This window comes from Euprymna scolopes, chromosome 8 (genome assembly GCF_053919585.1).
Source record: "Euprymna scolopes isolate OS-2025 chromosome 8, ASM5391958v1, whole genome shotgun sequence".
Lineage (NCBI taxonomy): Eukaryota > Metazoa > Mollusca > Cephalopoda > Sepiida > Sepiolidae > Euprymna > Euprymna scolopes.
In genome coordinates, this window is record NC_136489.1 from 22,273,947 (window position 1) to 22,296,216 (window position 22,270).

Here is a 22,270-nt window from a genome sequence, read left to right on the forward strand (position 1 = left end):
TAATAGATTTTATTGATCATTCAATAAATTCAATAAAATCTATTCAATATTTTAATTTAGTTTTATTATGAAAAGAAGTCTGGAAAATAGCAATAGTTTCTTGTGAAAAGTAAAAGAATTTGGTTAAGTTTGCTTGTTGTATTTTGCGGCATATCAACCCCTTTCCTGATATTTGATGCCAAATCCAATAATTTTGTAAAAAAAGGGATGTCTCAAGTTCTTCATATGTTCAAATATTTATTCCTAGTATTTGGTTTGGTTGTTTTGTTTGACAGCATATCAACCCCTTTCGAGTTCAGTGATTTTGGAAAAAGTTGTTATGCTATTTATAAGTTATCAAGTTGACAAGAAAGTTCTTGCAATTTTTAACTATTAAATTCAGATGAATATATCACGAATAAAACAAAAATTTATTGATCGAAATGAGCACCATCAGAATGAACACACTTTTGCCAAAATAAGTATATTTATGCCAGTAACGTAAAAATCTTGCGTTCTGGTGGCGATGAAGTCGGTGAAGACGTTTTCAATATCACTTAGGTTTTTGAAGCATTTCTCACGTAGAAAGTTGTCGAGATACTTAAAAAGTGGTAGTCGGTAGGTGAGAGCTCTAAAGAATATGGCAGACGAGGCAAAAATTCGTAGCCCAATTCATTCAAATTCTGCAGGGACAGTTTAGTAACGTGCGGTCGGGCATTGACGTGGAGGAGAATTGGGCCTTTTGTGTTGATTAATGCTGGGTGTTGTTGTCGAAGTTTCTGATGCATTTTATCCATTTGTTGACAATACTTCTCTGCCATAATGGTTTCGTCTGCATATAAAACTGTAATAAATGAGACAGGTCGCAGACCACAAACTGTCAGCGTGACCTTCCTTTATTGTAACTCTGGGTCCGGGAAGTGCCGTGGGGCTTCGTATGCGTCTAACCACTCAGTTGTGTCGAAAAGAACCCACTTTTCATCACAAATCACAACCAAAACAAGAAACAGGTCGTTCTTCTTGTTGCGTAAAAAAAGGGAAGGTGATGCTTCATAACGCCGTTTCTATTGGTTGTCATTCACTTCGGGAGGCACCCATTTATCAAGATTTTTGTTTTTCCAATCTCTCTCAAATGGTTTGAAAACTGTCGTATACGTTACTTCTAATTCAGAAGCAAGTTCTCGAACAGTTATGTGTAGATTGGAGTCGATTAAGGCTTTTAATTGAGCGTTGTCAACATTCGATGGCCGACCACTGCACTCATCATCTTCAAGACTATTGTGGCCGCGACAGAATTTCTAAAACAACCACTGTGCTGTGCGTTCAGTAGTTATTCCTGTGCCAAACGCTTCATTGATACTGAGATCATTTTCATCAGTTCTAGCTTTAATTGAAATAAGAAAATTGTACGAATTTGCTTTTTGCCCATATTGTATTCAACGTCTTGAAAAGAGGATAGAATTGCTTTAAAACGATTGTAAGAAGACTATAGTTGTGCGATTGAAAAAAATGTAAAATATTACGATTAATGTGCGTTCATACTTAATTCGAAACCGACTGCCGGATCATTTCGTTCATACCAGAAGCGATCACCTCTTTTTAAGATTTGAAACTGACGGCTAATTATGCATGCAAATGTTGGTCCAACAACGCCATTTGGTATAGGATTCTCTGACAGTCCTCCTGTAAATAGGTCGATGTCGTCTGGATGGCTGAAATACAAAATAAAACCCAGTTTTATATATATATATAGTCATCGACATACAGACCTGTTTCGTTGTATCACAACTCATCAGCTCCGCTAGACTAGCACCCCTCCCAAGCCAAGGATCGAACCTAGAACTAATCTGCCCGAATGTCTATTTAAATAAACATCCGTCCGCTACTTGTACAGTGCTCAAACGCTTGTTTGTAAACAAACCACGAGCTTCGCATTTTTCGCTAATATATATATATATATATATATATATATATATATATATATATATATATATATATATATATATATGTATTAGCCGGACGCCAGGTGTTGCCCGGTCGTACAATACACTTAAACATGATATTTTAAGTTATGCCGATTGCGTATTGTAGAATCAATCCTCTATTGATTATTATATATTACGAGGAATAATTTGCCCGGTGAACTATTTCACTAAAACAAGATAAAACAAGATAAAAATTAAAAGTAATAATGATAATGTAGTTAATCGAATTCCGTCTGTGTTTGTTTACAATTTCACGTCAGCAGATTTTTTGGCTTGGCGATAAATGCCCTGAAAGGGCACTTCTGTTTTCAAATATACAAACGAAGAAATGATTTGCGGTGCTTTTAAATGGTACCTCTTCTTTGTAAATTAAACTCATTAATTAAAAACAATAAAATAAAATGAAGTACACTTAGGCGGGAACAGAGGATCATTCACACTGTAGTCTAATGCTTTACCACTGAGATATACCTTAAAATTAATCTGTTTTTTAGAAGAAATAATTTGCTGAGACATTATTATTTCCCTTGGCCGGTGTAACGTAAAATTTTCTCCAGTAAAAAATCTTTTTATCTATAATAGAAGAAAAACTATTTTAAGATCGGATTGTTTCGATTTTCTATACTTACCAGATGAATTTCTGTACAAAACATATCTAAGAACACTGCCAGACATATGCATTAGCTTTTTGTGAAATTTGAAAAAGATGGGCTCAGCCGTTTAGAAACCTTAGTTTCAATCTATGGTCCCCCCTCGCCAAACTTTCACAAGAAACACTCGTCTAGCTGAAAACACTATCAATAATTCCCCCACTCTTTATCTGTGCCTAAAACTAAACGTACATTCCATGAACAAAGCTTCTTTCTTATAACTGCACGCCTGCTTTCCAGTTGACTACAATATGGTTGTCTTCAAGTCCAACGTAAACAAGTTTTTGATGAGTAATTCCACTTGTTAACAAATTTACCGAATTTCTATTACTAATCGATTACTTTATTGTCCAACTGACTATTGTACACTCTTAACCCTTATCCTCGAATGGTCTCTAGACCTTGATACGTGGTTATGCCTATGTAAAAAAAAACCCTTTGGAAGATTGCTTTACAAAAATGGTCTTCAGAGCTGGATTAAACGATGAGACAAATGCGTTACTCTAGATGCTTTCTATATAGAGAACGACAAATAATTGTGTCAAGTTTCGTTGCTATACAGCTTTAAAACGTGAGTTAGGAGTATTACTTATTGAACACTACCTGTATATACGGAAACAAAGATAAGAAGAAATAAAGTAAAAAAGATATCTAAACTCAAGACTATACGGAGAATTTCGAACGAAACCTATTGCTTAATCTACGGGCGTCGGTAGCATGTCTTCGTTCTGTAAGTCATGACCGGGAAAAAGTTCTAAGTAATTCGCAGTTGTGTATTGAGTATCGTCCGCAATGAGAATTAAACTTTCAACCTCCAGAAAAGTGTAATTTACAACTGAATTACCAAGTACTTTATCAGTTACGCCACAGGTTCCTTTGGACACAAATTCCATAGTTCGACAGAAAGATTCACAATTTCTATAGAAAGATTCCCGAGCTCGACAAAAAAAATCCCGGATCCGACAAAGTACGTCTGAAAAAGATCGGAGGTTACATCGACCGAAACGTTGTGAAAATAATACTCAAGATGAAAACTGTAGTTCCAGTAATCTAAATAATACGAATTATCTCTCGTCTAAAAAAAAAAAAAATCAGAAACATAATGGAGATATACAGTTGCATGATGATAGAATAGGGCAAGTTAAATTTATAATAAAAAATGCGGTCTATATAACAAAAGTTAAGCATAATGTATCATACTTAAACGATTTAAGTGCCTAGTTTAAAGTCTCCGTTTTATATCGTTTATCAAATACAAAGAAAGCTAAGAAGAAATCGAAGTAAAACTTACTCAAAGACACTTTGCATTTGATTGGCAGCTGCGCTACTGTGATCTACGAGTCCACCAGGTTTGGTTCCGAAATGAGTGACTTTAGAAAGACCACAAAATTGACGCCATCTATTGTAAGGAGGCAATCCATGGTCGCGCCCTCGCTGGATATTTAAAGCTGCCAAATCAAGGCTGTTGCCGAAATTGTCTTCGAAGAGATGATCTGTCAACTGAGTGCTGATAAAACGGTCGCATTTCTGGGATTTATCTTTTAGCATACCGCGAAAGAACGAACCAACCGATTTCACCTTGTCCTGAAAATAAATTTATATAATAGCTGAAGTACTCGTCTACGTATGGTAGGCACCGCCAAAAATGGCCGAAAAATCAAGTTTTTGTTATTTTTTAAAACGAAATTACATTTATTAAAATCCATTATTTCTGAGTAACTTTTTTTTTTCCAGAAAGATAAAACCCTGAATTTTATCATATAGAAAACAGAATAATGTCAAACTTTTTCTACTATTTTTAATTAAATTTTAAATGTTAAATTTTCCCAAAAAGTTAACAATTGACATTTTTTGTCTTGCACAAAAAACGTACATAAATATTAAAAAAAAAGGTTTTTGAAATAATTAATTTAGTTATTTGTTGTCTAAGATTTAGGATGATTTTCTATGAGAATATGCAAAAATATTATAATATAAGTACCTGGATTTCAAATAATTCCACTTATTCATATAGGCAACCAGTTACTTCGCGTCGATCTAGAGTCTAGATCGACATTGTTTACGTTTGTATTCGATAAAAACCAAACTATGGAAGACCAAACAGGGCAAAAAAACTTATTTTTCAGTAACGAAAATTTCAATGTATTATTAACGCTGAGGCTGGCCAGTACCAGATGGGTGACCATTTGTATGAGTTTGGTTTTTAATGTGTATGTGTGTGGGGGTCAGGCTCCCCAAAATGGGGGGCAATTTAAAGCAGAATAAAAAAAAATTATTTCAGCGCGTTTGGTCCACTGTAGTCGAAAGGCGGCAAACGTTTTTAAACGGGATCGAAAAAATGCTGCTATTTTTAACACAAAGGGCACAATATTTATGGAATTTTTTTTTTGTATCGATTCTTCAAAGCATGCCCTGTTTAATAATGGTCATGCATTATTCGGCTCGCTAAAAAAATTGTTAATTTATTTATCAAAGATTTTAAAATAGCTTTTTTCGTATAAATATTAAATGTTTTTGTTTTTGTTTTGCTTAACTTAAATTAATTATTTTACTTAACATATTCACCGAATTTCACACTTCAAAACTCAAAAGCGGGATAATTAAACACAATCGAACTTCTGATATTCAGACGTCAAAATAAGGTATGCAAACAATATTTTTTTAAATCTATATTTTTGTCCCTTACAACAACACAATATGTTGTGTTCAGTTTCAGATGATTATTTTAAGCATATTTGTACCACCTCAAAACAAGGGGGGGTTTGTAAGTAAAAAAAAAATATATATAAATATCGTTTATAAAAAATAAGTACACTGTTATAAAGTCCATTCTTCTCTTAATAATCGCTGAAAATTTCGTATTGATCGGATCATTACCTGATTTTTGGTAGATTTTTAAAAAGACGGTCCGTCAAAAAGTACTTACCTGCCCCCCCCCCAGTTTTGGCGGTGCCTAATGTATGGAAACATGTCATACATCTTACAATAAACTCTGACCTAATATTAAAAATAACACAGTATTCAAAGACCAAATAAGATGCCATCAACCCAGCTATACATTGGCTCATACGAGGTATGGTGCACCTTTTTTTTTACAAGGAAATCACCACTTATCAAGACCCAGAGGCCACTCGAGGATAAGAGTTAAAGAGTGTACAATGGTCAAAAGGACAATATAGTTATCGTTAGAATTGTCAATTTGATAAATTGGATTACTTAAGGGGAACGGCTAATCAAGAATTTGTTTACGGTGGACTTGAAGACGACCATATTGTAGTCAGCTGGAAAGCAGGGAAACGAAAGAGAGTTCCACAGGTGTGCAGTTTGTTACCCCAAATAAAAGAACTTTGCTGGATATTCCACCAGACCAGACGAATTCTTGTCCTGGAATATGGTAAGACCAAGGAACCACAAGAAACATAAACTAGAACAGAGTTTACTGATCAATTGGGGGAGTGGAAAATGAATGTTCTTAATCACTTTATTGACTCAATGTTTGAAAGGTAAGGGCAACTTTAATGGGATATTCGGAAATCTACGTATCTCATATAGACATCGAATATTAGCACCGGTTTGTAGAGAAGTGAAGGATATAGAAAAATAGGTTCCGTAAATGATAAAAAGATGGAATGTTTGCTATGAATGTAGAATCTATTGTGACTGGTGGTGAGGTTTCGTTTGTACATAATAGGCTCCAGGCTGTGTTTATCTGTTTTTTTTTTATTCTTGTGGAGGAGATTTGTGATGGATGCATATAGTGTTTCGTTGTGGAGGTGTTTTAGTGGCAAGGCGTAATATCTATTCTGAGAGATAACACAGAATTTTTCCCTTTGTCGGAAAGTAGGAACACTACGTTTTTCTCTTGTAGGTTTCTGAGAGGGAGTCGTTGTATTCTTGTGAGATTGTGTTGGATGTTATGTTGTTCTCGCTGTATGATGGATAGTAAACTCTATTTAAGTTTCAAAGTGGCAATTACCGATTCCGATTCTTTTTAAATCGTTAAATATTTAGCTATAGATTATCAGATTACCGTAAAACACATGTAATATGTGCATATATTTTCGCAAACCTAAAAATACACTTGTTTTTTTTGGGGGGGGGTATGATGTATAGATGTTTAGTACCAGGTATAGAAAATTAAGTTTTAGACAAATAAAAACAAAAACAAAACAAAAATAAAACCAAAACCAAATAAAAAATAAATAATTAAAAGAATCGTTTTTGGCATCGGAAAATAGGCATAAAGTTTTCTAATTCCGATACCGCTGTAAGTTTCGATTTTTACGATTCCCGATTACGATTCCGATTACTCGCCTCAACAGTAAATAATAATTTACATACCGTAAAGATCTCGCCAGTCTTAAAAAACATTGTCTTCAATAATGTGGGTGACCCGAAGGCGGTGTTGAAATCAGGTGAAAGTTTCGTAAAATAAGACCGCACCATAGAATGGCCGAAACGGAAAGCCGCAGTTGAGAAAGCGTTTCGTATACTCGGGTCAACCGTTCTATCGTAGACATTATGGAAACCACTCGAGGGACTAACAAGACCGAAAGAATTCATAATCTGCCCGTTGAGAATGGTCGGCAGAAATTCATTGTAGTTGATGCGTTGTATGATAGCCGCGACTATTCGTTTGGTCTCTTGGAATAATTTCTCGTCGTTCCAACCAAGTCCCATGTTGTTAAACTGGCTGGCGATTCTGTTGTGTTCCCGAACAAATAGAGTGTGGATACTGACGAGGCCCATTTGTACATTAACACGATTATCACCTACAAAAGTGCAGAAGATAACAATTGGTATTTCTTTATAACACTACCATGAAATGACAAAACGTCTTATTTTAAACAAGCAAAAAATACTATGACTATTAATATGCATTAAGTTGTGAATCAGCGTGTTGGTTTGTAAGAGGATAATACCTTTGCTGATCTTTCCCTGCTTCTTGATTCTAGCAGCTTCACTTAGTTTCCTCAAAAGTGAAGCATAATAGATCTTATAATTGTGGTACCTTTCACCAAGATCTTTGCGATCACTACTCCGTCCTGTTCTCAGAATAGTGTCAATATAACCATGCCAACGGAGGATTGCACCATTGCTTTAATTGGAGGTTGCTGGTCCAAGCGCATTTATTGGTCTTGTAGTCATAACGATAGACCCAGGTTTCCTATTATGTAATCAGTCTTTTGAAAACTTCTTGGGAAACGTCAAAAAGCACCCTGAGGCACACGAGTCATTATCAGAAAGCTATAAATCTATCTGGCAGAAACCTTATGCATATAAAAATTGTTAGTTTTCACGGACCAAGCACTTGAGTTATTAAGCGAATAGTCACGTGCCAATATTCCAAAATAGCAGCCTCAACTTCATTGGCAAATGATTGATGGCAGAAAGGGGAGCAACCAAGTCTGGGAGCTGTTTTCGCAAATGTATAGCCATGTTTGAATTCACGATGGCAGTTCATATAATGAGGAATATATACGGCGTAATTCACGTTGGCACATCGGTTTCCGTTATATCACCAAAGTTAAGCAACGTTTAGCCTGGTGAGTACTAAAATGGGGAATAGGAATTCCAGGTACTCTATGTCCTCTTCGCTTATCTTGACATTGTTTTCAGTCGTCTAGCACTTCCTGCCACTAGACTCAAGCACTGCCGATTCAGAAGAGGTGTGGTTGGGCTTGCGACACCCTTGCCTCATAATCACATGCGCAGCTACCCTTACAGGGGGTATTTTTTGTCTCTTTAGACTCAACGGAGGTATCACATAATGGAGAATATATTTATTTCCTTGATTCTGTTAAATGTCCCTTGTGTCTCCTTTCAAATACACAATAAAAGCAGAATCACTGCGCGGCAATAAACAGGCTTGATTTCACACCTGATGTAGGTAAAACACTTGTAAACCAGAAACTATAATTTGCTCAGAGCTGCAATTTGCCACATAACCCATAGAGATATAAATTATTGCGTATGCGAATTTTCAGTCAGATCAAACAAGGAGGTGAATCAGGAGCTTTGATTGTTGAACACTCCTTGTAGATCTAAATATTTTTTTGTAAATAATAACTGATAGTTCATTTTTTTAATATAAATCTATTGTAGTAAGAAAGAGAATATTTTTCATTTAAATTATCTCCCTCGAATTTTAGTGAGTATAATATTTTTGAAATGGTTTGGTAATTTATCATTTTATTAAGTAAACCACTTTAATTTATTACTGTTAATATCGAAAAATTATTTCCGTATATAAATAGGAAACTACAACAAGAAAATGACAAAGAGTACAAAACATAGCAAGCCCCACTCTCCCCAATGGTCTACTTCAACATGTGCAGCTGCCATCGCGAAAAGGCAGCACGCGTACCACAGATTTAACCGACATAAATCTAGTTCAAACAAACAGACGTACATAGAAGCCAGAAGTAATTGTAAGAAAGAAATAGCGACAGCTAAGAGATAATTTACTGAAACCGCCCCAAAACGCGTCGAAGCACAGAAATTAGGAACTCGTGACTTCTAGAAAATCTACAACAGTGTAGTAAATAATGGGCAATCAACACTCCCCCCACTATCCAACAATAATGAGGTTCTTAGCTCTGCAACTGAGAAGGCTAACATGCTTGCCAGTCGGTTTGCCTCCAACTCCACACTGGACCCTGCCTACCGCCCCCTCCCTGACTCTCTTTTGCGGATAGACGCCACACTAGACGATCTGAAAATCACCCCTTCTCAGGTGCATGCTATCTTAAGAAATCTTTACACTGCAAAAGCATGTGGACCTGATCTCATCCCGGCTGTGCTATTAAAAAAGTGCTCCGTCGAAGTAGCTCCAATCCTCTCCAAACTTTACAACAAATGCCTTAATGAATCTTGCTTTCCTGCCTTCTAGAAAACAACTTCTGTGGTACCAGTTTTTAAGAATTCTAGCGAAAGAACTGAATCAGCAAATTACCACCCCATTAGCCTCCTCCCACTTTTTGCCAAAATATTTGAGTCCATAATTAACCAAGCTCTAGTCCATCACCTTACAGATGCTAAACTTCTTACCGACCAACAATATGGATTTAGGCAAACCCGTTCCACAGCAGACATCCTAACTGTAATCTCTGAGCGTATATACCATTCACTTGACATAGCAGGGGAGGGTAGAGCGGTAGCTCTAGATATATCTAAGGCTTTTGACAGGGTATAGTATGAAGATCTTCTCAGGAAAATAAGATCATATGGTATCACTGGAAGAATACTTAACATAATTAAATCGTTCTTTGATAAGAGAAAAATCCAGGTTGTCCTCGATGGTCTTACATCTAAACAATATGATATAAATGCGGGAGTGCCCCAGGGGTCTATTCTTGGACCTCTGTTATTCCTAATATTCATAAATTACCTCCCTGACAAAATTGTCTGTGGGATGGGTATATATGCTGATGACACCACACTCTATAACAGGCACGACAGGAAAACAAATGAACACATATCTAAAGAAATGGCAGAAACACGAAAGAATGACCTCCAATCTGTAGTGGAATGGGGACAAAAATGGATGGTCACATTCAATGCTGGCAAGACTAAGCTTGTTTCCTTCAATAATTACAAGAAACGTTCTCTACCACCAATAGCAATGGCCAAATACTCTTTATCTGAAAGCACATCTTTTAAACTCCTCGGCCTAACGTTGACAGGAAACATGAGTTGGAACAATTACATTGAGAGCATTACCAGGACCGCTGCGAAAAAGGTAGGTTCTCTCTACCGTGCTAGAAAGCTACTGACCCCTGAAAGTATCCTGTACCTCTATAAGACCACCATTCGCCCATGTATGGAGTACTGTTGTCATATTTGGGCCGGTGCATCTGCTACTAGTCTCTCACTTCTAGACAAGGTTCAAAAGAGAGTCGTCAACCTAATAGGTCCTGAACTATCATCCAAGCTTCAGCCTCTGTCCCATCGACGCAATGTAGCATCCCTCTGCCTGTTCTACAAGTACTTTAACGGTGAATGTTGCGACGAGCTGCAAGCACTTGTACCCCCTCTACATAAATACCCCCGACAAACCCGACTAGCAGTACAATCCCACCCCTTCACAGTAGAGATCCCTAGATGTAAGAGAGCCTTCTACTCCAGTAGTGTCTTCCCCAGAACATCTAGACTTTGGAACTCCCTGTCAGGTTCCTGCTTCCCCAACTGTACTGACATGCAGAAGTTCAAGTGTAACGTGAACGACATCTTGCTACGCAAATCCCCACCTAGTACCCTTGTAGCCTGTGTCCCTAATAGTATCTCCCTACATCAAAGATGCAATGTGCCTTGCTTGGGGTGAAAATGTAATAATAATAATAATAATAATAATAATAATATATATATATATATATATATATATATATATCACAGTGTTTTGATATCGGTCGACTTTCTTCAGATATATGCTGGCCTTATATATATATATATATATATGTATATATATATTGTTGTTATATATATATATTGTTATATATATATTGTTATATATATATATTGTTATATATATATATATATATATATATATATATATATATATATATATAACGACAATATATATCTGAAAAAAAGTCGAAGATTACATCGACCGATAACAAAACACTGTGAGAATAACACTCAAAATGAAAACAATAGTCCCAATATAGAAGGTTTTCTCTATATTGCATTTTTTAAAGAAACCATTAAAGTATCTTACCTGCTTTGAAACAATAATGAGTCGAAGTTGAACTACAACTATTCGCAGCATCTTTGGGCAGAAGATGAGGAAACGATTCTTTCATAGAACCTTAAAAATAGATTAAAAATCATAAATATAAACTAAACAATTATTAAATCAACCTTGTATCATTCTATAACTTATTATTTATTATTTATGATTTTCGCACAAGATGATCTTTACACATATTTCTGAAGGAGTCAACAGCATTCACGGCATTCATGTGAACTGCTATAGTTGAACCCTTCCCCTTCTCCAGAAGGACGAAGGATCAATGATTTGCCATGCAAAAGATTCCGATAAATTCAATTGTATTATTAGAAATCATTAGAGACTAGAGGAAAAATCCCAGTAACAGTCAAATCTAATTCTAAAATAAAATATTGTTATGAAGACAACAAAATTCTAGAACATTTTTAAATTCAGAAATCAAATGAAAACAGATCAAAATAATATCATTTTTCAATACTTGAATTTTCAAAAGTTTCTTAGTCAATATGAGAACACTTCCATACACATAAAGTACATTTGTTTGAAATTTACTAAAAATCGACCCAGCTACTTTGAGGTCCAGAGGGAACTTACACACACATATAAACATCGTGCACTATATATATATATATATATATATATATATATATATATATATATATATATATATATATATATATATATATACATATTAAATAAAATAAAAATAAAATAAAAAATATACATATTAAATAAAATAAAAATAAAAAATAAAATTAAAAAAAATATATATGTATATATATATTCCGCAACTAAAACATTTAAAAATTTACTGTTAAAATCAGTTTGCTTGATGCATATTTTTCCTATATATGACACTCCACTTTAAATTCCTTTAAATACCAACGCTAATTAACTGTTTGTTTAAATATTTTCTGGAATGTTAGATCCAACACATTTCTATTTCTTCATATATATATATATATATATATATATATATATATATATATATATATGAAGAAAGAATTAAGATTACTATATATATATATATATATATATATATATATATATATATATAATTACTTCATTTACTCACATAAAATTAATATACGAAAGTATAGATTTATGCGTAAACTTTAAGTATTTACTTCAAAAGTGCTCAATACGTATATATATATGTATATATATATATATATATATATATATATATATATATACTATTAGCTAACATTTCAAACTAATGCAAACTATGTGATCAATTTACACTCATAAGTTTTGATAAGTTTTATTTTCTTGCTAATTTTCTAACGCTTCAACTTTCCTTATTTTACAGCTTATACGTGTTTCGTTAAAAAGCAGAATACCACTAAACAATGCCTCAGAGACGAATGGATGTTCTTTAAAACTGCCAATCAGTTTATTGTATCGAATAAAAAAAGAATAAAACAGAATTTAGAGAAGAGAAATGTAAAAGAAGAAATGAAGAAATGTAAAATTTGGCAGAACACTAGATCTTCAGAAGTTCAGACGTATTTCGAGAGATACCTTCCCTTACTCACTTTCTCCCCCCCTCTCTCTTTTAAATATATAACGTCATTATTTTGTCATGTCATCATAATGTCAAGTCGAGCCGCAAACAGCTATGTAATTCCTAGGGACTCCGAATCCTCCTCTACATTCTTCCAGTTTCTCACATTCTATTGCTAACTTTCTGCGGCTCCTCCTTCAACCTCGATTCTGCTCTTCTTATATAAGAAGCTGCCCTTTGTTCTCTAAACATCCCTCTTTGACAATCCGTCCTCACTTCTAATCCGCACTCGCTATTCTTCTATGTCAATGACCTCTATCGAAATTAGATAATTACTTCTGACCTCTTATCATGCAATATTGTTGTTCTGCGCATTCTTTATTTGCTTAAATTCCTAATTTATATATTCACTTAGTTAACCTTACTGGCTCGTCACGGTAGGGCCCCATTGTATAACAAAATAGCTGAATCGCGAAATTTCCTAGGGTTGGATAACAGAAATAATCAATTCACAGTCCGTCCTAATCAAAGGAATGCTACAAATATGGAGGATGTGCCAATTCGCTTCAGTGACCTCTCATCGTGAGGAAAAGTTCTTCTGAAAGCAGGTTAGAAAGACTGACGACGAAACAGCGACAGTAGGACGAGTTATTCAAGGTTGAAGTAGAATCTCACGTCTCTGAGAAAGATCTACGTTTTCAAAGGAGCAAAGGATTATTGGGCAAAAAAGATCGTCACTGAGATGTCACATTTGTGATGATGAGATAAGAGGAATGACGGTGCAAAAAGGTTAAGGGATAAGAGGCCACGAATGGCTGCAAGGAAACGATGGTCGCATGTGGATTCGAACCATGAACTGTTGAATTTCAAAAAGACTATAATTATGCAACGTAGGCGCTGTTGACATTACAAAATAGCAGAATTAATTCTTTCTTAGAATTGTCTAGCTGTGGAATGCAATATCGCGGGACTGCTTCTTAGCCGATTATAACATGGTTGTATTCAAGTCTAATATAAACAACTTCTTGTTAAGTTGTCCTCTTATATTATAAAACCTTATTCAAGTACCACCATTACTGATCAACATTAATTTATCCTCAAGTGACCCCCGGACCATGATAAGCGGTCAACCCTCATGCACAAAGATAAACTAAAAGAGGGATTAGTTATCAGAAGACCACATTTACCCATAACTTTTCTAGGAAACTAGACCATTCTAGCGGAAATCTTATAAGGACTTTTATTATGATTACTATTACTTACTATTAATAATAATACTTACTTCGCAGCGAACTAAGTATTATTATAGTCGTTCAATGTACAATTAGAAATTAATAGTTACCACAATATCTTATTTACTCTAGAAGTTTTATTGGAAAATACTGGGCTGATAGATCTTGTACGGAACTTGCTATAATTAGGTGCAGCGAAGTATTATGGTTTCCGTTGAATGTACAGTTAAAGATTAATAATCATCACTATGCCTCATTTACTCCAAAAGTATTCTCGGAAGCTACTGGGCTGATCTGGCTAAAATTGTGTATAGATTTTTGTTATGGTAATATGAAGCATTCATTTCTTAGTCAACGGGCTATAACTTTTCCAAGTTTTTAACGGGCTAAAATGTCTAGCAAAATATACGATGCCATTATTGAACAATATCACGGTTGAGTCTTTCTTAAAATTTACAAATAATGCTTTCAGCAATTGTGTACCTAGAACATGACTTCTGAGCTGAGATTGTTCGTTTATGCTGTTGCCATAAACAGCTCCTCCGTCGATGAAAGATGATATTTGGTTGATTTGTTCACGTGGACCTGTAAATAAAGGAAAACAGAATTTTATTTATGACCTTGTTAGTTTTGCCCGCTCGCTGCGCAAACTCTGATACTTGAAATATTAATAAAAAAATAACAGACATTTAAAGAAAAACTTGGTTACTTGTGTTATTGCGTTTTAAAAAAAACGAAACTAGCTGGATCGTTAACCGAGGTTTGTTTGTAAATCCGTACAACTTACTTTTTAAAATAAAATGATTTTGAAATAATGTTTATTTTTCAGTGACAACACTTCACAGCATGAATGACTCGCGAGGTAGGTTGGGTGTTCATGACATGGTCGCTGCTTTTCATTTTCTCCTGTCATTGTTTGCTGCCTGTATTTTATTTTATTGGCACGGATAACGTCAGAACATTCCACCACGCATTGTTTTGAAATGTCAGTCACTTCCGCTAACTTAATCTCCGGGGATTCTACGTCCCCCATTTGTACTTCTTTGATGTGATTCCCAGGACACCTGGACCCAGGATCTGACCGACTTTTCTTTGGCGTCATCTTCGAAAGCCCGGACAACCGTTCTCTCTGCCACATGCAACTCCACTCTCCTCTGTAACAGTGTAACGTTACACACGTTTATACACGTGTTAGTCTGTCGACAATCGAGACCCAATACGTCTCAGACTCGTCGCAAATTATACAAAGACAAAGGATATGAAAGAACTCTCTGTTTCAGGTTTTGAGAAAACACATTTATTCATTATTCTCTGGCCATGCGTGACTTCACCAACGTCTTTAACGTGATTGTGATCTCTGTCCTTTCGAACGTCGGTCTGTGCACACGTTCTTTTTTTTATAGTCTTTTCTTTTTCCTTACCGTGATGCCACTTCGCACACGGCTCGACATTTGCATACCGATTATCTTCTTCAGATGTATCTTGCCAAACTCGGGAATATTTCTGTCGAACTCGAGAATGTGCACTAAATTTCGGACAATACCCTTTATTAAATCCACAGGATTAACATGCTCTCGTCCGGTCAGCCATAACCAGGTAGAAGTCCTAATTAATTTGAAAATGTATTCTTACTATCTCCCGGATTTAGAAGTGAACCTTCAACCTCCAGAAGATTGTAACACTTACAACTAAATGCTACCAGGTACTTTATTCATTACGTCACGGATCCATTGCCGGACATTTGTGGCCAAACATACAACGATCGCCCCCATAATCAACTAAGAAGCACCCAGGCAGAGCGTTTTGTAGATACACTCGAAAGGCAGTCAAAGGGATATCAACATATATAACTATATAACAACATTTTCAAATCTATGGAAAAAAAAAGAAAAAAAAAGTTTTATTAGATACTAGCGGGCTACTAGGCGCAGCCTCGTCGAAAAATACACTTAAATATGATATTCATGCAAATTTCATATTGCTTATTATATTGTACACAATATATAACAGTGGCCCTTCGACGTCGCCCCATGGTAAAATACGATTAAATATGATATTTTAATTAATGCATATTAGTTCATATTTATTATTACATAGACAAATCTCTATTGGATATTATATTGTATCTAATATATAGTAATGATTTGAAAAATTAAAAACAATATGACTCGGGTACCATCAACTATAATCGAAACCGAAATATTTTGCGCTACAGCTTTGGTCGCTATCGTTTGACCTACCGATAAGGTAGATAAAAACGGTTAAAAATTAAACAACTTCAAGCTATAAATGATTTGCGCATGTGCAGAAGTAATGGGTTTTATCAATTAACTCCAAAGTCAACTGATTTTCTTTTCAATTTTATCCCCTGAGCAGCTATTTTAAAGGCTAAAAACTAAATAGAAGTTGTTTCCAAGGTTCAAACTCTCTAAATATCAAGTTTCAAGTCTGTAGACCAAAAATTCAAAGAGGGGTTTTTTTTTTTTAGAAAAACATAAACAACGTTACATTTATATATATGCCAGCAGGCTACTTGGTGTTTCCCGGTCGTAAAATACACTTACATATGATATTTAAATTTTCGTAGATTTTGTATTTATTATTATATTCTATTTATTGTAATCCAGAAGAAGTCTTACAATACAGGAGAAACGTTGATGGATATATAACTTGGTTTATTTTGTTCTCTCTCTCTCTTTTTCTTTCTCTCTCTCTCTCCACACACACACACACACACACACACACACACACACACACACACACACACACACACACACACACACACACATATATATACATACATATATATATATATATATATATATTTGTTTATTGTTATATAAACATGCTCACATCCCACTGCTACAAACAGCCACTTGTTTCAATCAAACAACAGATATCATCAGACAGCGACTTGACTATTCAAAAGTTCAATGAATAATCTTATTATAGATTATTCATTGAACTTTTGAATAGTCAAGTCGCTGCCTGATGATATCTGTTGTTTGATTGAAACAAGTGGCTGTTTGTAGCAGCGGGATGTGAGCATGTTTATATAACAATAAACAAGTATTATCAGCTCTTTTTATTGAGCACTATCTAACAACCTCGTTGAATTCATTAGTCCATTACTTTTGAATATAAAAAAAACCGAGTATATATATATATATATATATATATATATATATATATATCCACTGTCTACACAACATCAGGTAAGGTTAGGGTTATACTTTCTTGTACAGGTTTGCTTTATTAAGGAAAGCTAAATTGTTTCAGGGTTTTGACGAATATGTGTGAGATCGCAACAGTTTAAAAAGAAGTGCTTTACAGTAAAGTATTCTTGACACGCCAAGTATCCTGGAGGTTCTATATTCTATATAATATGCTGCTTCTTCTTCCATTAGTTAATCCTTACGTTACACTTTTACAAAACTGTCAACTAAATTTTGGAACGCTAAACTACTTTTAAAAAAGCCAATTACACGACATTCATCTTTAAACAAGCCAATCTGGCAACCATGACGTTTGATGTAGCTTCATTTTCAAAAATCATTATAATAATGTTCATTATTGTAATGGTGTAATAAAGGAACGTAGTAATTTCAACGAGAAAGTAGGCAATGAAATGTTACGTTAAAAAGGGAATATTCGAAAGAAACAGGACAAAAAAAAACATTGCCAGCTAAGAGGTACTGCGTTGCAGAAGTAAATTAAAGATTGCCTATTATAATGTGATTTTATTATTTGTATTGAACTATGTAGCACAGTATTACTTTCTGAGTATTTAATTAGTACTTATTTTATTTGTGTGAGTTCTATATTTTAAATACAATGAAAACTATTTTTATTTAAATGTTAATAAACTCATATTTACTGCATCTTATTAGTTTTTTGTAAAAAAAACAATAAAATAATTTACATGTTGATTTAATATATTTCTCATTCTGTGGACTTTCCAAAGGTTTCTGAATTTTTTTTAGATGAGGATTAATAATTCGAATTATTTGGATTATTTGAACTACTGTTCTCATCTTGAGTGTCACTTCACAATGTTTCTATCGATATGACCTCCGACCTTCTTCACGTGCATCTTGTCGAACTCAGGAATCTTTATGTTGAACTCGGTAATCTGAGCGGTATTTAGAACGAAACCCTTTATTTAATCCACGGGAGAAGTATGCTCTCGTTTCGTCAGTCATGACCGTGTAGAAGTCCTAAATAAATCATTATTGTTTTTTGTGTATCTTTCACACTGAGGATTGAACGTTCAACTTCCAGAAGAGCGTAACTTACAACTGCATTTACCAAGTATTTTATGCACTAGGCCACGGGGTCTAGTATCAATTTTAGGAGCCTTAAACCTTAAAACTTTTAGATGCAATATTATTACGGTAGAGTAGTGGATAAAATACTTGGTATATTCAGTTATAAGATGCACTCTTCTGGAAGTTAAAGGTTCAATTCGGAGTGCATGTTATCTAATCAGTAGGTGTATTCGTGTATCTTGTATATATACATGTCTGAATTCGTGTATCGTTTAGTGGTATAAAATGTTCTTCTATTATCATATGTGCGCGAAATGGTCATTGTGTCCTGCATGTATATAAAATGTCGATTGTGTATGCGCCCATATTTTCACAAAGACACGTAGTTAACAAACGTGACACAAACTTTCATAGATAGTTTTTTACAATCAAACGATAACAATACCTGCTTGTCTCAGACCAAAAAAAAAAAATACATAACTTCTTATTGGTCTAAACTCATAAAAGAACGTCATAAAAACGAATTATATATACATGATTTTATTGTCGCAGTTTGGCATGCTGAGTCTCTTTTTACATATTCACTCGTTACTCTGTCGGTTTCTAACTAGGTTGTTCACACATCTGTTCATTATTACGTTCTCGCCAAACATTAGTTTGATCTTTGCTAACTAACTATTGCGTTAGCAAACCCCAGCCACGTGCCCAAGGACACACACAGGTAAGCCAAAATATGTATACTTCTAACCTAATGACATAACTACGAAAATTTCATAAATCGACTTTAATTTCTGCTTAAATTCTTGACTAAGCATTCCAAGCTGTAAGTACACATTTTCCAACTGTTTTATTTCTGTAATAATAATAATAATAATAATAATAATAATAATAATAATAATAATAATAATAATAATAATAATAATAATAATTACTATCGAGACCTGTGGAAGTTCTTTCATATGTTATATAGTGCTGCTGGGCATTTTGTGGGCATTCAGCATGAATAAAGGCACCATCATATTATTCTAGCTCTTTTTGTTAAAACTGGATCGCCCAACCTTACTAAAATAAAAACTTTGATATATTGCCTGGGCTGATAATTTCATTACAAACACACCAATCAATCAACTCACATTTCACCATTTTTCATAATTCCCTGATATGTTACTAATTTCGACAATCATTTTTCATTATTTTGTCACTCACTATCGCCCCCACCTTACTAAAATAATAATTTTGGTATATTGTATGGGCTTATTTCATTAAAAACCATCTAATCAATTAACTCACATTTCATTATTTTTCATAATTCTTTGATATGTTACTAATTTCGGCAAACATTTTTATATTTTTTACCCACATTATCGCCCCCGCATCTTACTAAAATAAACACTATAATATAATGTTCTGAGCTGATTATTTCATTACAATCACACCAATATATAAACTAACATTTCATCATTTTTCATAATTCTTCGATACGTTACTAAATTAGACAATCAATTTTCATAATTTTAACGCAAATTATCAAACCGCCGCTAAGAAGGTTATTGAAGCGACAGCTTCTACGTTCTTACTAAAAAATAACTTTGATACATTGTTTGGGTGGTGATTTCATTACAATCACACCAATCAATTTACTCACATTTCGTTATTTTTCATAATTCTTGGATATGTTACTGATTTTGACAATCATTTTTCATAATTTTAACCTACATTATAGTCCCTCTAACTAAAATAATAACTTTGATATATTGTCTATGCTGATTATTTCATTACAAACACAGCAATCAACTTACATTTGATAATTTTTCATAATTCTTGAAAATGTTACTAATTTCGACAATAACTTTTCATATTTTTAACTCACATTATCACTCCCAGCTTACTAAAATAATAACTATGATACATTGTCTGTGATGATTTCATTATAATCACACCAATCAATTAACTCACAATTTATTGTTTTTTTTTTATAATTCTTGGATATATTACTAATTTCGACAATCATTTTCCATAATTGTAATCCAGTCCCCCCTTACTAAAATAATAAGTGTGTTATATTGTCTGGGCTTGTTATTTCATTACCAACAGACCAATCAATTAACTTACAATTCATCATTTTTCATAATTCTTGGATATATTACTAATTTCGACAATATATTTTACTATTTTTAACCCACATTATCGCCCCAGCTTACTATAATAATAACTTTAATATATTGTCTGGGCTGATTATTTCATTACAAACACACCAATCTATTAACTCATATTTTATCATTTTTCATAATTCTTGGATACGTCACTAATTTCAACAATGATTTTTTTTATATTTTAACACACAATATCGTCTCCCCCTTACCAAAATAAGAACTTTGATGCATTGTCTGGGCTGAATATTTCCTTACAAATACACCAATCAATTAACTCACATTTCAACATTTTTTCTTAATTCCTGGATTTGTTACTAATTTCGACACTCCTCTTTCGTAATTTAAACCCACATTATCGTCCCCGTTACTAAAATAATTACTTTGATATATTATTTGGGATTATTATTTTATTACAAACACACTAATCAATTGACACACATTTAATCATTTTTCTTAATTCCTGGACATGTTACTAATTTCGACAATCATTTTTCATAATTTTAACGCACATTATTGCCCCAGCTTACGAAAATAATATGTTGATATATTGTTTAGGCTGATTATTTCATTACAAACAACCCGATCAATTAACTTATATTTCATAATTTTTCACAATTCTTCGATGTTACTAATTTCCACAATCATTTTTCATAATTTAAAACCACAATATCACCCCAATCTTACTAAAATAATAACTTTGATATATTGTCTAGACTGTTTTTTTCATTACACACACACACACACACACACACCAATCAATTAACTCGCATTTTATTATTTTTCATAATTCTTGGATATGTTACTAATTTCGACGATCATTTTTCATAATTTAAACCTACATTATTGCCCCCAACCTTACTAAAATAATAACTTTGATATATTGCCTAGGCTGATTCTTTCATTACAAACACATCAATCAATTCCGGGTATTCTCAGTATATATATATTTTACCTATCTTATCCAATCTCGGGTGACACCGGGTATTATGCTAGTATATATCTTCCACCTATTTCAGTCGATCCCGATTTCTGAGTGTAGTATCAGTCTCAGCATTCCAGTGACTTATATCATCCCCCTACTTCTTTAGAAGAGTTTTTTTAAATTACTGTCATAAGGACATTAAGGAGAAAAATGTGAACTTAGGATTACTTGATATATTTACGTGATTTTTGGAATGTTACAAAAAAAAACCCTAGCATGCACTGATCCATTTACCTGATGTTTGGAATCAGCAGTACATCCATGTGATTTTTAGAATATGACATCTTATGGCAATGTAGTACATCATAAATACATTATATGCATATTTTTTAACAGAAGATAATGACGTTATCACTTTAAGTAAACATGTCAGACTATGATCTCCCCTACTCGAAAATAAGGAGGAGAGTATGCATGGGATCTCATTAAACACTCACCAAATCCATTAACTCACAATTATTATTATTATTATTATTATATAATCTATATATTTTTTTTCATTTTACTTCATCGAAGTTCTCAGAAGTCAAGGGACCCACAACCTAGAGCTACCACTTGTATGAGATACATAGATATCTTCGAGGTAGTGTCTAGTAGGCATTCAAGCTCTCTCCAGTAGACATTCAAGCTCTCTCCACATAGGCATTCAAGCCCTCTCCTGTGGGCAGCACGTGTTCTTAAATCTCAGCGAATGAAATTTGTCAGAAAGCAACACACAAAAGAACACACGCTATCGTATTAATATATAGATAATCGACCAGCTTACCCGGAGTTGTGTAGTCAATA

At 33.9% G+C, this 22,270-nt stretch overlaps 1 protein-coding gene across 1 annotated transcript in view; it reads right to left on the minus strand.

Annotated features, from left to right (window-relative positions):
• The window catches only part of LOC145283507 (salivary peroxidase/catechol oxidase-like), a 63,718-nt gene that overhangs the window by 4,981 nt on the left and 36,467 nt on the right, over nucleotides 1–22,270 (minus strand). Inside the window, exons 8-12 of the mRNA XM_080132341.1 lie at nucleotides 14,565–14,666; nucleotides 11,331–11,420; nucleotides 6,956–7,386; nucleotides 3,906–4,198; nucleotides 1,522–1,691 (exon numbers count right to left, since the gene is read on the minus strand). Coding sequence (XP_079988467.1) covers nucleotides 1,522–1,691; nucleotides 3,906–4,198; nucleotides 6,956–7,386; nucleotides 11,331–11,420; nucleotides 14,565–14,666 — 1,086 coding nt within the window. The remainder of the gene's footprint in view (nucleotides 1–1,521; nucleotides 1,692–3,905; nucleotides 4,199–6,955; nucleotides 7,387–11,330; nucleotides 11,421–14,564; nucleotides 14,667–22,270) is intronic.